Source organism: Ruditapes philippinarum, unplaced genomic scaffold, assembly GCF_026571515.1.
Source record: "Ruditapes philippinarum isolate M1 unplaced genomic scaffold, ASM2657151v2 ctg904_1_1_1_1, whole genome shotgun sequence".
NCBI lineage: Eukaryota > Metazoa > Mollusca > Bivalvia > Venerida > Veneridae > Ruditapes > Ruditapes philippinarum.
The window spans coordinates 89,729-105,886 of NW_026852177.1; the positions used below are offsets into that span (position 1 = coordinate 89,729).

The 16,158-nt window shown below is 30.2% G+C and overlaps 3 protein-coding genes across 3 annotated transcripts in view; 2 read left to right on the plus strand and 1 right to left on the minus strand.

Moving 5' to 3' along the window:
• Nucleotides 1–396: 396 nt before the first annotated feature.
• LOC132751575 (ryncolin-1-like) lies at nt 397–906 on the plus strand. Its single transcript, XM_060741757.1, has one exon. It carries the CDS (start codon nt 397–399, stop codon nt 904–906), a length of 510 nt encoding a protein of 169 aa, XP_060597740.1.
• Nucleotides 907–8,728: 7,822 nt separating this feature from the next.
• LOC132751613 (uncharacterized) overlaps nt 8,729–16,158 on the minus strand; it is a 61,178-nt gene continuing 53,748 nt past the window's right edge. The window contains exons 4-5 of the mRNA XM_060741801.1: nt 9,392–9,524; nt 8,729–9,013 (exon numbers count right to left, since the gene is read on the minus strand). Of these exons, the coding sequence (XP_060597784.1) occupies nt 8,836–9,013; nt 9,392–9,524 (311 nt within the window). The 3' untranslated portion in view covers nt 8,729–8,835. The remainder of the gene's footprint in view (nt 9,014–9,391; nt 9,525–16,158) is intronic.
• Nucleotides 14,402–16,158, plus strand: part of LOC132751602 (NACHT domain- and WD repeat-containing protein 1-like) — a 46,613-nt gene continuing 44,856 nt past the window's right edge. The window contains exon 1 of the mRNA XM_060741792.1: nt 14,402–14,702. Coding sequence (XP_060597775.1) covers nt 14,621–14,702 — 82 coding nt within the window. The 5' untranslated portion in view covers nt 14,402–14,620. The remainder of the gene's footprint in view (nt 14,703–16,158) is intronic.

The following is a 16,158-nucleotide window of genomic DNA, read 5'->3' on the forward strand; positions in this document are numbered from 1 at the left end:
TGACCATACAAGAAAATACACAGTCTGGATTAACTCTTGGCCAGTTAAACATTTACCTTCTGCTCTATGCGGATGACTGCATACTATTGAGCGAAACCCCTGAAGGAATGCAATCACATCTCGATTTGCTATATAACTATTGTGTAAAATGGAGATTAACCGTCAATGTAACGAAAACAAAAATTATAGTATTCAAGAAAGGTAACGGGCATGTGAGAGATAACGAAACATGGACATATAACGGCAACGGGATAGATATCGTCGAATCTTTCAACTATCTGGGCTACGTACTTAGCAGTAACCAGCCTTGCTCTTTATCAACAAGGATATACCGAAGACGGGGTGTATGTGATCAAGCCAGCTGCAAGTTCTGCTACCACTGATGTGTGATGTGATATGACCAATGGTGGCTGGACGGTTATACCACACCAACAAGATGGATCCGTAGATTTCTATAGGAATTGGGAAGAATACAAATATGGATTCGGTAAAAGAAGCGGCGAATATTGGCTTGGGTTAGACAATATTTACTTTTTGACTAGTGACAGTGGTTCACTTCACATATATCTTGAGGCATTTGAGAATGACAATGTTGATCTAGTGTCTGCTTTTGCTGAATATTCGACGTTCAGCACTAGTGACGAAAATGATAAATACAGATTAAGGGTTGCAGGGTACAACGGCTCTTGTGGTGACTCAATGTCCTTTCATAACGATTGCAAGTTTTCAACCAAAGACAGTGATAATGACAACCATGTCACACTAAATTGTGCAGTGGAATTTAGTGGAGCTTGGTGGCACAAAGCATGCCACCGCGCAAATCTAAATGGATTATACCTGGAGGGGGGAAATACCGATTATGCTCGAGGAATTAATTGGTACGCTGGGGTTATAATTACTCTCTGAAGAAAACTGTTATGAAGATCAGAAGAAACAATTGAACAAATAATTCCTTTCATTTGAAAAAAACTGTTCTTTTACATCTGTTCATAAATATTGTTTAAAGAGACTGACATGTTATCCTTACATTTTGTTGAGTCCTTAAAGTTCATTCTATTGTCTCTGATGATATATAATGCTCTTATTGTTTAGAACAAAACGACAAACATGAAGGGATCCTTAATTGATCTGTAATGATTTGATTTAAGTTCTAAATATTGACATTAATGAAGTATTTAATGCAAACATAAGAATAAGATACACACATTTTAAATAGCAACTTTATTACATTCAGTATCTTAGCTAAATTGAAAACATGAAGAATTTCGTAACTGTTGTTACAGTTATATTATCTAAGTAATACGTTTAACGATAAAACTATATGAAAATAAACATTTCAGAAATGCTTATAATATATTAGAAATATATGGGACATTTCAAATTTATCATATTGTGAAGCGTTAGAAAATTTTGATTTTGAAAGTTATCTATATTTGTAACTTTGAAAAAGAGAGACGCTAAGGTTATCAACATTGAGTGATGTTATATTGAATAATTTGGATAACAGTAAATGTATTTCTAACCTGATGATACGACATTCAGGGTCACAATATGTATTTATTATACAAATGAGGTATCGTAGAAAGTCCGAGTATATTGTCCCTTCCCGAGAAATAATGAAGACAAGTCAATGCAGGGGCCATGGATTCATTTTTTCTCCTAGGAAGGTACAATGCGAGTATTTCTCTAGCGTAACAAAAACACCAAAACATAAATTACTTTTTTATGTCATTCTTTTATTCATTTGATCGTTATTATATGTGATTGATCAACTAGAAGTCATTATTTAAAGTAGCATGTATTGAGCTAAACAATATATATATTTGAATTATTCATTCTCTTAAACATTGTAGGCTTTCATTTATATTGTTGCTTTTCTTTCGCATATGCTTAATTTTGTGTATTGTTTATTGAATAAATACATCATATAGTATCAACTTTGTCCAATAGAATGTGGAGAGATTAGAATGAGCTTTTATAAAAGAAAATCACTCTTACGCTTATGAATAATTCAGTACAGGACAGTATAATGTTTCAAATCTTCAAGAAAACATAGAAAATGTTAATTATAAAAATGTGTGGTGGAAAATGTTAAAACAGGCAGCGTATATTGAACACTGTTTAAATAATGTAAAGGGAAAAGTGGCGTTTTATGAACGCATCTCCCACACCAACAAAAGCCAACAGCAAAAAACTTATTATTATATAAATTGTATATTTCATATAGATATTGAAATTATTCAAACCCGCAATAGTTTTAGTCCCCCCAAAAGCAGATAACAAATAGTCTAAAATTGCAGTCTCGCTTTTATTAAGTAAGTAAGTAAAGTTTATTTATGTAACATAGGCCTCCGGCCCAAAATACAACATAATACAACAAACATGAAATAGCAATGGTAAAATACAATGAGATGATCATAGATATACATGTACATAGTAAATTGTAATATAAACATTGGTAGACATCATATCAATTTTTCTTTGAAGATATATAGAGATATTAAGAGAATTTCGTAGATCAGTTGTAGAATACACTATATAATTACCTTTATAAAGTTTTATGTATGTATTTTTTAAGTACTGAATTGGCGTCTATATTTAAGTGCATGATCGAGAAAACGTGCGATAGTCTTATATAATGTCACATCTGCGTTTCTTAGAACAGATATAAATTTTTCACGTGAAGGATTTTTCACCAATATATCTGGTAGAATATTTTTACGTATAGTATTAAAGTGAATACAAATCAAGAAAATGAGATATTCATCGTCTAAGCCCGTAAAACAGAGAGGACATATCCTTTGATTAATTGGTATATTATTGAAGAATCCAGTGTTATAACCCAAGGGCAGTACACCGCCTCTTAATTTTACAATGATGTTCTATTAAGACAAGTATGTTCTATTAAGAACTAATAGGAAGGACAACATCTCTAACCTATAACGTCCCCTAGCTTCGCTTTATAGTTTTAAAGTTTTGGAACAATGATCAGAAATAAAAAAATATAAACACTCAACGAAACCTGAGATGTAAGGGGGATCTTTTCACAGATGCCAAACAGTACTTGAAATAGAGAATAACAGCTGCTTCTGTGAGTATAAAACTTCTGTAAATGTTGGTTGGATCACTGGAAAGCAATGGTTTCAAAAAAAGAAGTTTTTAAAGCTTCCTCGTCAATCATTGGTCATTAATCATGCACGTGTACATGAAACGTTTATTTAAAAATGTATCTAACAGAAAACTTCTGGAAAATTGATTTCCCTCATTATTAATGAAAACAAAACGCAAATAGTCCAAAACATCAGACTCGATTCAAGTGTCTGTTCAACACATAATTCTTCGTCATCAATTAATTTTGTAAACATGTGATGAAGGTGTTATAAGTAGAAATATGACGTCATTTATACCAGCAATAGATAGAAAAAAAACTAACCTCCTAATGAATAAAATTCATCATATTTCAAATATTTAAAAGTTAAAACACAGTATTTGTGCAATGAGATATTGAGACTCATGAAGTGAAGGAATGAATAGCATTTGTCATTGTTAAATATGATTGTTCTCTTTCGGGAAACTCCTCTGGGAAACGCTTCTTTGGCAAACATTCCTTTATCTTGTATCTTTTGAACAAAATATTAACTTTTAAAATTTTAACAAGCCAATTTACATGTCTAGTTTTCGGGAACAGGAATGCATCATAACAACTATTTTGAATGATAACATGCAATCTTGCGATATATTTGCGTGGTTGAATGCATAAGAATTTGCTCTAAATAAAAACGGGCGTATAAAATTTCAATAATCAAGAAAATAATTCCGCTTCTTTTCTTGGTGATCAAGCATTTTAGAAGTTCACTTTGGTCGCATGTTTTGCATTTAGTAGGTGTTGTGATGTTTTCTTTATGTGCTCACACTATGCTTCAAACAAATGATCAGAAAGGTTTAATTGCATGAAGTGCTTGAACAATTGTTATTTGAGCAAATTATTTCTCCAGCTATTGCTTTGACTTCAATGAATTGCATGATACACGCAATAATTTAATTTGAATGCAAATGAAATGTTTACTGATGTCATGTGCACTAGGAAGTTACGCATTGACAAATACATGCGCGCGTACGCACGCAAACACACACACACACAAAGTAAAATTTGAGTTTATTTGCCGACACACAAATTGATTAGTGACTGTTGTCATTTGATATTTGAATGCATAACCAGTTGAAAGGATAGCTGAGAATCAACTCAAATCTATGCAGATTATTTCAGTGATGAATATTAATTTAACTTGTTTATATTTTGCAATTTGTATGTCTTTCATTATATATTTTCAAATATTTTATAAATGAAAATATTGATATTATATTTCAAATAATTGATAAAAATTATTCTTTAAAATATAACTTTGTTAGTAGAACTAGTAGAACAATTAAATACAGTCAGCCAATTAGAATATATATTCATTTATACGTAGATTTTACAGCAAATTTTCTTCTTAAACAACACTTATTTCACGTTATTAATGTCAATAAGAACATTTGAACGACTAGTCGCCACGAGAATCCAATTAATTGTTTATAAAGTATTCTTAAATAAACACTGAACAGAAATCTTAACTACAAATATTCCCTTTGATAAAACGCATCAGGGTAATGTAACATCTTTTCTCGGTGCGCGGCAATATTTGATAATGTCAAAGTTATTTCAAACAAATGATGTGCCACGCTGTCTATTTTCAGAGACAAAAAGCAACTTGAAATTCTTCTAAGGAACTAAGACATGTTATCTTGCGATATTTTCGCGTGATTCCAGGCAAAACAAAATTGAGACTTTTGACGTGTATTTAAAAAGGAGCAAACCATGTGTAAAATGGAATATTAAAAAAGTCGTTTCTTATTGAATATATTTGAAATCAATTAAATTTAAATTGTTGCAACAAATTTGTAATACAATGTATTTATGTTGCGGTCAGTAGGCCGTGAAACCTAAACCATACGAAAATTGAAACTAAAAATAATTATAAAATTACATTTATTTTATATGCACTACTTTAATACTTCAGCGTTCTTTAAATGTAGTTACTAGTAATCTTTTACTATTTCTTAATGTTTCGTTTAATTCCAGATCTGAAGGAATAACACCAGTAGAATCAATCTTTGCTAAACATGTTAAAGTCTGTATTTGCTACATTTTTACCTTAAACGTTTTAAATACATGTACATGCAACATGCAATGTATGTTTTTGACAAATAAAATACCTCTGACTTTATCTTTGGTATGGATGTTGATACATCTCTCTTGTTCTTTGTAGACATTCATTAAAATGCTGTGTGAAACTGTTATTTTTTTTTTGCTAAAAGATTGTGAGCTATGATGCATTTTGTAGGACAATTGTGTCATTGATTCATACGATTACTTTGTGCTTCTATTTAAATCAATTGAACTTCCAGAGAATAAAGATATTAAAGCCCTGAGTTTACTCGTTTTAAATTTGGATTTATAAATATATTGTATATTCTATACAGTATACTGTTTACGCAAAGTGTTCTGGGTAATAAATTACAGGTGCTTGCCTCCTTCTAGGTCAAACAATACTTGAGTGAAATACCGCTTGTAAATCTCTAGGTATTACTTTACAAGCAATAAATTGCATGAGACACGCAATAATCTAATTTACAAATTTAGTCAATTTGTATGAGAAAGAAAATGAGAAAGAGGATTCACAACACGAACTGTTTTTATGATTAATATCATAACGCCGGAAAGTTATAAATCTTTTATTGATTATAGTTATTTAGAAAGATAATCTCTTCAATAATATGAAAACCTTTCCTACTTCAGATAAGGTATTTATACATTATTATCAGTAAAAATAACAAAAATGTACGAGTACTTTAAGATATTAATACCAATATTTGTAAAGGGGTCCTAACTTTGAGACAATACGTAATTACTGTCGCGAGAAAAATAAGCTGTTACATTCTTAATTATTAATTGTTAAGCAAAGATTTTTTACGAAAATCAAAAAGAATGATTGAAAGTGTTAATTATTTCAACATTTTTTTATTCCTACATTGATTTTTGAAGAAAAAAATTCGTGAATTTCATATGGGTATCTTTTGCAAACACTTGTCTTAATTGTACATTACACGCGGATATTGGATATACATGTATATTAAACATATTGTTTAATTGGAATACGTATAGCAGTAAACATTCTGAAAAAGTGTTATAGCTTAAAACGCAAATAATCAGGTGATGTCTTGCGGTGTAGTGTTTTTTAAATTGAATGTGGAAAAAAATTTTTTCTAACAAATGGAACGAATATAAAAAAAGGTAAATGAAAGCCCATTACAAAAATAGCAAAAACTAGAAACTTTGAGGATCGTCAATCATAGTCCAACATAACAAGATTTAAAACGTTGCAGGTTCATTTCCTTTGAGCCTGTTTGAGTCTGTTTATGTATTTTTATCTGTTCGCCTTTAAAAGAAGTCTGCTAATGAACCTGTTTTCATCTTTTTAACCTATAAAAGAAAGATTAATTATATAACAGGTACTCTTCTATAGAATAAGTTTACATTAAAATAATCAAACCTTAAATTATTTTACTGTGATATCTGCTGATGTTTTTGTTACAAGTGCATTACACAGTTTGGAAAAGTTCAAATACTTTAATTACATCAGGCTATATCAGTTATGTTTGGCTGTAAGCTTTACCAGCCTTGTCAATGTCATTTAATGGTCTATTTAACCATACATGGTCAGTAATACTGATAAGGTATGCTAACATTCTAGAACAATAAAAAGAGTAAAAATTCTAGAAGATCGAGAATGAACACGTAAATAAAAAGGTTATAATTGCAGACTGTGGGAGTTTCAGGGAGGAGCAACATCTTTCAAATCCACCACCAAGCACTGCATTAAGTAATTTTCATTGTTGAAGGAATTGCTCGAGTGACCAGGAAAAAATAATAAATAAGAAGAATAACTACATAAACATGTAGTGTAACAGTTCAGTTTCTTTCATTGAAATACAGGTAAGTTAAGTATCTGCTGTAAGTAAAATAATATGTGTGGTATTATTTCTACTAACAACCAGAAACTAGCTTTTTATTATTCTAATATAATGGTCTAAGAGGAATCAAGATTATTGTGAAAAAGAAGACCGAAACTAGAAAAAGGCATTGTTCAATTTAATTAAATTTTCAACAAAAAATTTTAGAGGATGATTTAAAACATTAAAAATAATTATTCTTTTTCATAAAGATCCTTAGGGTAATACTACTTTGGAAAATAATATTTTTGCTTGACTTTTTAAAGCTAAAGACATTACTTGAATATTGAACGAAGCCAATTTTTACTGTCTAAATTTCGGAGACTGAAATGCATTGGAAATTCTTTATGAGATATTCGCATGCAAACATGCGGTATGTTTGCGTGTAACTGTGCAGAAATATATTTGGGACTCTTGGCTGCTTAGTGAAAACATGCATAGCGCGAGTCATAAATATATGTATAATGTTTAACAAAATAAAAGAATTAAACTTTAAAAGTTGCCAGCATACGTAATTTTAGTATATTTTAAACATTTTCCCTAAACTAGCATTTTCTCTAGAAGTTATATTTACATACATTTAGGGAAAAACTATGATAGGGTAAGTAGCAGATACTGCGCATTCTATTTCATCACTTCAACATAATCAATCAGTATTTGATGATTGTCAGTATCTGGAAGCTTTTTTGGTAAATAAGCAAAAACCCTTCTTACAAAATTGAAAATAAGGTCTCGTAATCTTCAGTGTAGCTACTGATCAAGTTACATAGAAAATGTTATCCGGTTGGTCTGGTTCCAACAGTCACGTTTTAAACGACAAAAAGTTATTTTAGGTGTTCTTGTATATAATTTAATGTTGTAAATGATTAAGGCATTAACGAATAAAACGTAATTTAAGTGGTCTGGTGTTAACTTTATTGTTCAAAATGATCAAGGTAATAAGGAATATTGTGTATTTTAGATGGTCTCTTACGAATCTTCTACCTGATCAAAGTGATAAGGAATGTAGGGTATTTTTGTGGTCTGATATAAATTTTAATGTTGTTCCAGATACGTCGCTTTACGTCGTAGTGGCCCGGTTTTGTTATATATCCTAGTAATTTACACTACGCTACCTAAGACCACTTCAAGCACTGTAGCAGTAAAACATAATAATAATTATCATCAAATCTATATATACTTACACATTAGATTATTTTTCGAATATCGGCCATTCTTCTTCCGACACCATAGACGATGAACCAACGTAAGTACTTTTTCATATCCGATTTCAAACTGTTTAAGAAATATATTGTGTCCGTTATTTGCTTTTCTTTTCATAACGTGTTAATATATTTTAACAAAGTCAATACTATTTGTAATGTACTACCATATATTTTTTGTGAATAAGATATTGTTTAAACTTAGGTAATTAAGAGAAATAAGTACTTTAGGTGATCTAAGTATATTTTAATGTTGCTACTGATCTAGACAATTAGGAATATGAAGTATTTTAGGTGATGTGACATAAATTTTAATGATCTTACTGATCAAGGCATTAAAAATATCAATTACTTGAGTGGTGTGATTAAATTTCAAGGTTGTACTGGCTCTATCAAAAGGAATATACAGAACTTTAGATATTCTTGATTGACTTTTGTGATGTTCTGAATCAAAAGCAGGACGAGGTCTGTAATAGCTTTTTGATGATATTACGACTTTATTGTAAAACAACGAACGCTTTCATAAATGATTTGCCATTGCAAAAGAATATTACAAGGATAAGTCATAAATTGTAGTTGTCTATAATCCAACGATTTCAAGCACAGTGGAAATGGGAAGGTCTACTCCGAGTGCATGAGGTACAGAAAATGTTAGTGCTCTAAGAGTCAACAACAAAATACTGTCTTCTGATGACACGCACGTGTTCGAAGATGACCTCAATGACTGTGCGTTGCATTTAAGGAGTTGCTCAACAGTGCTGAAAATATACACATGGTATTGATGTATTCATGAAGGAAGGAATGAAAAAACGAACGATTGATCTACCAAAAAACTTAAGAAAAAACATAAAATGAAACTTTTAAAGTGTAAATTATTAATGGTGATGATCTAGCAATTATAAGATATATAAATACATTAAATTGTACAGTATTACTATGAATAGTAATATATGTTGCCATAAATAGTAATAAAATTGCCCCAAAAAAAGTTTCGTCTGATTCACTTCTAACCGTTATTGGTTTTGCTGGCGGAGTTCCACCTTCAAATTCGGCTCTGATCTTCATTGACCTCAAGATAAAAATAGATTTGTGCTTATTTAAACAATTTTTAGATATTATAGCAACAAGATATTTACCTTTCCATTTCTTTTACACCATCTACAATATCAACATCATATCCGATATTTTGAGTTTCATCCTCGCACTTCTCTGTAATATCAAAAGCTTGACTTACGCAGTTCGTGTCGTATCTAAACGATGCTGGAAGTCCTGGAAAAATAATATTAACATTCCTTTAATATTAAAATGTTGCTATAATTACTTTGGAAAATTAAATAAAGAATAAAAGATATTATGTATTAACAAGCATGCTCAATCTATATATTTGTATGATTTTATATGAAAGTCTTGTTTGAAGATTTCCAGTAAACGGATGACTGTTACTGATTTTTTTATAAGTGTTCAAAAAATAAATAAATACATAAAAAAGACTTGCAACGTAAAGAAATAAGAAGAAATTTCATTTTTTAAAAGAAAGATATCAGATCAAAAAACAAAAATATTGATATCAATAGAACAAATGGTCAAATGAACATGTAAAAATGTAAGTGTTCAAGACGCATAATCAAGGAGACTGCAGAGATTAAAATGATCACTTCAAAATAATAATCTGCTTATAATGTTTTGTCCAACCTAGAAATAAGGTTCTAAATATAACATTACAAATTACAACATTATTAGAAATGGTTATTATCTCGTCATTGCACATTTGTAAATACATTGTACTCTATTTACATGATTAACTCAAACTGGTGCACAAGTCGACGGTCGAAGCAAAAGAAATCTTAAATTTGTCAAAAGTAATCCAAATATTGCTTATCAGACTCAGCTTCACGGCAATGTCATAATTTTGAATCATATTTTAAGTGAACGATGCTATTATAAATGAGAGGTTACGTAAATTTGTAAATCTTTAAATTTATATACTTACTCTGTTGATACTCTTCGTTAAGGTGGCCATTTTTGCATGCTCCGCCTGTTTTACTAACCAACATTGATATATCAGCTCTGTTGTTACATCGCAATGCTTTGCCACTTGTACAAGAAGATGCAGCATCCAAAACACTTTAAGAAAAGAAATTGTTCAATTATGTAACTAAGGTATTGTATGATGTTCTGTCATCGAAATGTTTATACACTTATCATTCTATTTATTTATCATAACATTATATATGAAGAATGAACTTTCCTACTTCAGATTTATAATTCAATCATTTATTAAGAAATAAGTATATTTGACAGGGTATGCTTGCTCCTTTTTTCTCCTTTAAATACAAAGCTTGGCTTTGCTGATAACCTTAATGAGCTTGTAAAATGTTCAGAGAGAAAACCTTTGCAAGATCCAATTTCATGATCAATTTAACCACTTGATCAATGAAATGCAGAACAAAATTAAAACTTCTAATGATATGATGGCAATATGTATTCTGACAAACTTAATAAATATAATTGACTTTTTATATTCATTAACAACGTTATCAATAATTATAAATTTCTGCATATCAATGTGCCAAATTGAATATTCTTGAATAACGTCATAATGTAAAGAGAAAAATATTACCTGCACCAGTAATTAAGAAGTTGTATCAAGTCCTGCCTATATATGACCTCTTTGTCAAACAACATTGTATTTCGGCTGGTAGTGTTATACATAGAGAAAATAGCACAGCTGTGATAGGCTTTGTAGATATCCCTGTACGAGTCGCAGTATTTTATCGTGTTTCGACAATCAACATAGAAACTAATTAAAGATATAGCTGAAATTATTGTACAAATTCTTATAAAATTACTATCTGACACATTGATTAAATATTTCTTTGAACTTTTTTGTAACTGTTACATATTCGATATTCGAATAAGATATTCATGATGATTTTTATTCATACAAATTCATCTTGCAACTTCGTAAAAAATCTTAAAGAACAAAATGCATACAAGGTATGAAATGCAAACTAGAAAAAAAGTTCTTTTCAGATTGATATTTTTATTTGATATTGAGAAAAATCAAATGGTAACATTCTTTCTGATATTGTTCTTATTTTAATGCTTATAAAGAAATGCCCTCTCCACCCTGATAATTTAGCCACTTCTTGTAAGTAGCTAAAGAATCAAGCCAGTGAATCCATATTTGTCTTAAAATGATGAAGGATGTGTTAAAATTTTCTTGAAATGGGAACTTAACTGATATATTCTTAGCAGTAAGAAACGCGTGTTTGAAGATTATATTTACACATTTATTATATTTAATAATTAACTCAGAAAATATCAAATTAAGAACAGTAACATTTAGTAATATTTTCTTACCCGTTAAAGCAAAGACAAAAGTAGCTTTATAATCCATTCTTTTCTGGTAATACTATCAAAATGGTCGTGTTAAATTCCTGGTTCAAACTTTACTTTGTCTATAGCAGCAATTAGGATCACGTGACTATACATAAATATCAATTAACTAAATAATGCCGACATTCGATTGGAAATGTCAAGTAGGGAATTTATGAAATAATGGCATTGCTAGCGGAGCTTGAAATGAGCAATTATATTATTGTTGTCGTATTACGGAATAGTTGAATGAAATTGTATGAAATAGTTGTATGACAATATGACCACAAATACCATACAAATATAATAAATAGCAAAGAAATAAAGCATATAACATAGATTAAATACATGTTTTGATAATGAATGTATGTAGTCCTAGGCCACAAAGAAAAAAGGAAAATAATTTGTGCAGTGTTACCACCAAGTAAATGGGCAATGATTATCATAAAATCATGTCAGACAAATCATGCCTCCTCTGAAAGTCGCAAATAGCACAAACAGTAAAGGGACAAAACTCAAATGATATATTATACGTCATTAGTCAGTCAACGGTGGCCTCCCCTGACAAAATGTAGATCAGCGTAAAGGAAATCACTGTCTTTGACTGAAATATGTGGGCGCTGTTTTACTTCCCTAAAATTACAATTGATGTCAAGGGCTTAGGAAACTTAAATGGGTAGTAATACTGTTTACTGATTTACTGAAAAAAGTGGATAAAAGTCACTACATCTGGAAATTTTTCACAAGGTCTCACAAGCAAAATGGAGTAAGCTGTTTAAATAAATTAAGTTTTCATGAGTGTGCTTCCCTAAAACATTGCAAATGACAGTTCGGGAAAAGCAAGAAATCAAATAGACACAAAAGCAAATGTTCTTTTTTTTCAAAACAATACTTCGAATACTGTTTACTCCACAGGCGCCTACACACTGGTTTCGAGCTTTGTACATGAAGAAAGTATTTCAATTCTTTACAAAAACTCTACAAAAACATGGCAGATGGCATGTCCTATAGGCGTTCCTTTTTCAGATCTTTTGTCTTTCATTTTATTATCATGTGGTATTAAAGTCTCAATTCCGATTGGCTTAGGTCTATGCAGTGTACGGGTAGAACTTCGGCGACAGTAAAAACACACTGATCAAATAAAAAAGTGGACAAGAATAATCCCCTTTCAAATAAAATCATAAGTTGCATCGAAAGTCAATGGGAAATGACTGTTATAATAAAAAAGCCTTCAAGATAATTCTCCCTTGAAAATGCACACGGCTTCATATGGAAGAGGGAAATAGCTATGATAAAATCAATTTTGACTTACTTTCCCTGAAAATAGCAAAAGGCTTCATAGGGCAAAGAAACACAATCTGGTAAAATTAAATTCAGCCGACAATTTGACATTCCCTTATAACAGCAAATGTGTCATATGAAAAGGCGGAACATCTTAAAATAACATGGAGGTGATGACCACCGCTAATCAACGCAAACGGTGTTGTGGAGCAAATTGAGGTAACTATTTATAGAAAGGATTAACTTTAGTAAGATGACATAAAATGAACCAAAGAAACAACCCTTGGAATTGCAAATGGCATCTTGTAGCAAATTAATTAACTTTAAAAGAAAAAAGAGAAATGAAAGAAATCATGCAAGACTAGAATATTTTGGGATTGAAGGCAATGCGACGTTCAGAGAACGCAAACCTCACACCCTCACACAACCTGCGCAGGCTTTGTTGAAAACATTACTGATTGGAATTGTGTGTAACCTGTACTTGGTTTGTTGGGGGAGGAATGCATTTTAGGAGTCCTGTTTATAATTTTGGATAAGAATTATCAGGGTTTTTTTTTTGTTTTTTTTTTTGTTTTTTTTTTGTCATTTGGGTTATTATTATCATCTGCTTTTACTTCCGTCAATACAAAGCCTTGTTTTATCAGTTCTTATTTAGCTATCATCATGCATAAAAATACGGATAAATGTTTTATTACAAATAATTTTCTTTCCATTTCCATTTTGCCGATTTCGTTTTTAGAATAGAAAATACATAAATGGTCCTGCATAAATGTTTGTTTTTTTTTTTCAGTTATATATATTTTATGTTGAAACTCTTTTGAAAAATCTGAGATAAAATAAACTCTAGAAAATATAACGTCTGTATCATTTATATAACTTTAGATACATTAGATAATAATAATAATAATAATGATGATAATAATAATAATAATAATAATAATAATAATAATAATGATAATAATAATAATAATGATAATAATAATAATAACATAATGATGATGATGATGATGATAATCAAAGCACAGTGATATTTTACTAAGGAATAACGTTTTAATAATGTCTTATAGCAGGACGAATAATTCCTTCTTTTTCAGGAAAATTGGACGGGAATATAATATCATTGTAATGAAGACCTTTTTACGTGCATACTTGGTGCTTTGCTCTTAAAAGTAAATGCATATCAATCAAAACTTGTTGGCCCTTTTCGTCTGATCTTGATTATACAAATCGCCGAGGAAAATCGTTTAATATGTGGTGTGCAAAATAATGCGTGTGGTTGGAGGTTTGAATAAGCACATTTGAATTTAAGTATTGTATATTAATTCGATATTTTAATACTTTTTTTTTCTTAACGCTAGGCCGATTCAGATCAACTGATATCTATTTAAAGACTGACAACTACCCGTTTACCAATATTGCTATTCATCTACACGTAATTATTTACTGTTTACTATTTAAATAATGCTTTACTTTTATTGAAATGTAGTGAATGACCATGAAAGCGTTGAATCAATATTAAAATAAAATATTAAAATCGTAGGTGAAAATCAAAATTATATATTGAAAACGAGTGTACTATAGCTACTTACCGATTAAAATCAATAATGTACAGTTGTTAGTTATATAAGCTTTTGTTCATGTGTAAGAACATTCATGTATAGTGATTTAATCAAAGAGGAAATTTAAAACATTTATGTATTGAGAATATGTATAAACGATATGTGTTGACAGTGGAAAAAATAGGGTGCTCTAGCAGTCAACCGATACAGCAAGGGAATAAAACGTCAGGTATGATATTTCATTTTTTCATCATGCTTGGTTTTGAGTGATATTTGTTTTAATATAGCACGAAGGTGATTAATTACAAACATCTGGACGCCTACCGTGCTATATGTTTAACACAGAGCACTCAGAATCAAGATCTATTTCCAATCTAACACATCAAAATTATAGTTGGACTATATTTCCGGTTGTTAGATTTGTTTTCGCCTCAGAGTTTCTAAAATCAACGTTCTTTACAGGCTTTTCAAGTCAATTGAAAAAACTGTCGTTATATCTACCGTTAACTTTTCGAGAATAACAATTTTTGAAAACGTTGATCAAGTTTTCTTTGTAATTATTTTATTACTTTTTATATTTTCAAGCGAAATACAGAGTATCTATAGTGAAATATAAGTGATATTTAACTGTTTTTTTCACATTGAAATAGAGGATATTTGTTTAGTTCAATGTAAGATCGGAATCTATTTCAACGAGCTGCGCCATTCGTGAAATATAAAATTTTGGTTTTCACGAGGTGAAGTATACTACGATCTTACAAACTAGACAAATTTTCTTTTTTATTATATGGAAAGAAACGTTTTAAAGAATAAAACCCTTTTAGAACTCATAATTACATTGTAGTTCCGCAGTAATTGAAGCACCGTCTTGTGGAGTTTTACTGTAGCCCATAGTAGAAAATGAGGCTTAAATTTCATCTATAATCAAATTGCAAAATTAATACAATATTGATAATTTTGTTTTTAGTGCATTTCCACTGGATGTCATTACCATAAATGGTCACCTGATTTCTTGTGTGAACACTGTAGTGTGTTAATTGGCAAATAAATTATAGCTCTTTCATCATTATTATGTCTTTCGAAGTAATTGTATATGTATGATTTTTTAAAATGTTCTAATTTGTTAGGGGTTTTTTTTACATAAAATATCACAAACCAGGAAACTTTTGTTAAATTATTTCTGTTTTGCATTACATTTTGAACTCTTAAAATTTCTTTATTTTGGGCATTTATTTCATGCAACAATAAAAATAGTAAATTCCATTAATTTCATATTTGAAAAGCCATTTAAAAAGTTATATTTCATGTTATTATAATTTCAAATTTTTGAATTATATTTATGAATTTGCATAATACTACTACCCAGGACATTAATTGCAAACAGAAATTAAAATATGACTAAGACAAATTTTTGGGTGAAAAAGTAAAAACAAAATGATTTAAACAAAGTCAATGTAAAAACACAACATAAATATCAATAAATGTACAAAACCTCTGAATAACGGAATCCTTCGAAACCGGACTTTTTCGTCTATACCGGACCGGGTCCGGTTTCTAGAGTTTTTACAGTATATTTCTATAAACCACAGAAAAGCATGTAATAAATGGCGTTTTTTTACGATTTTTGCCCTGCATTGTGACGTCACGTAAACAACGCTTCAAACGTCTGTACAGCGTTAATGACT

Coding starts and splice junctions, on each gene's coding strand:
- LOC132751575 (XM_060741757.1), top strand. CDS start 397: ATGACCAATGGTGGCTGGACGGTTATACCACACCAACAAGATGGATCC.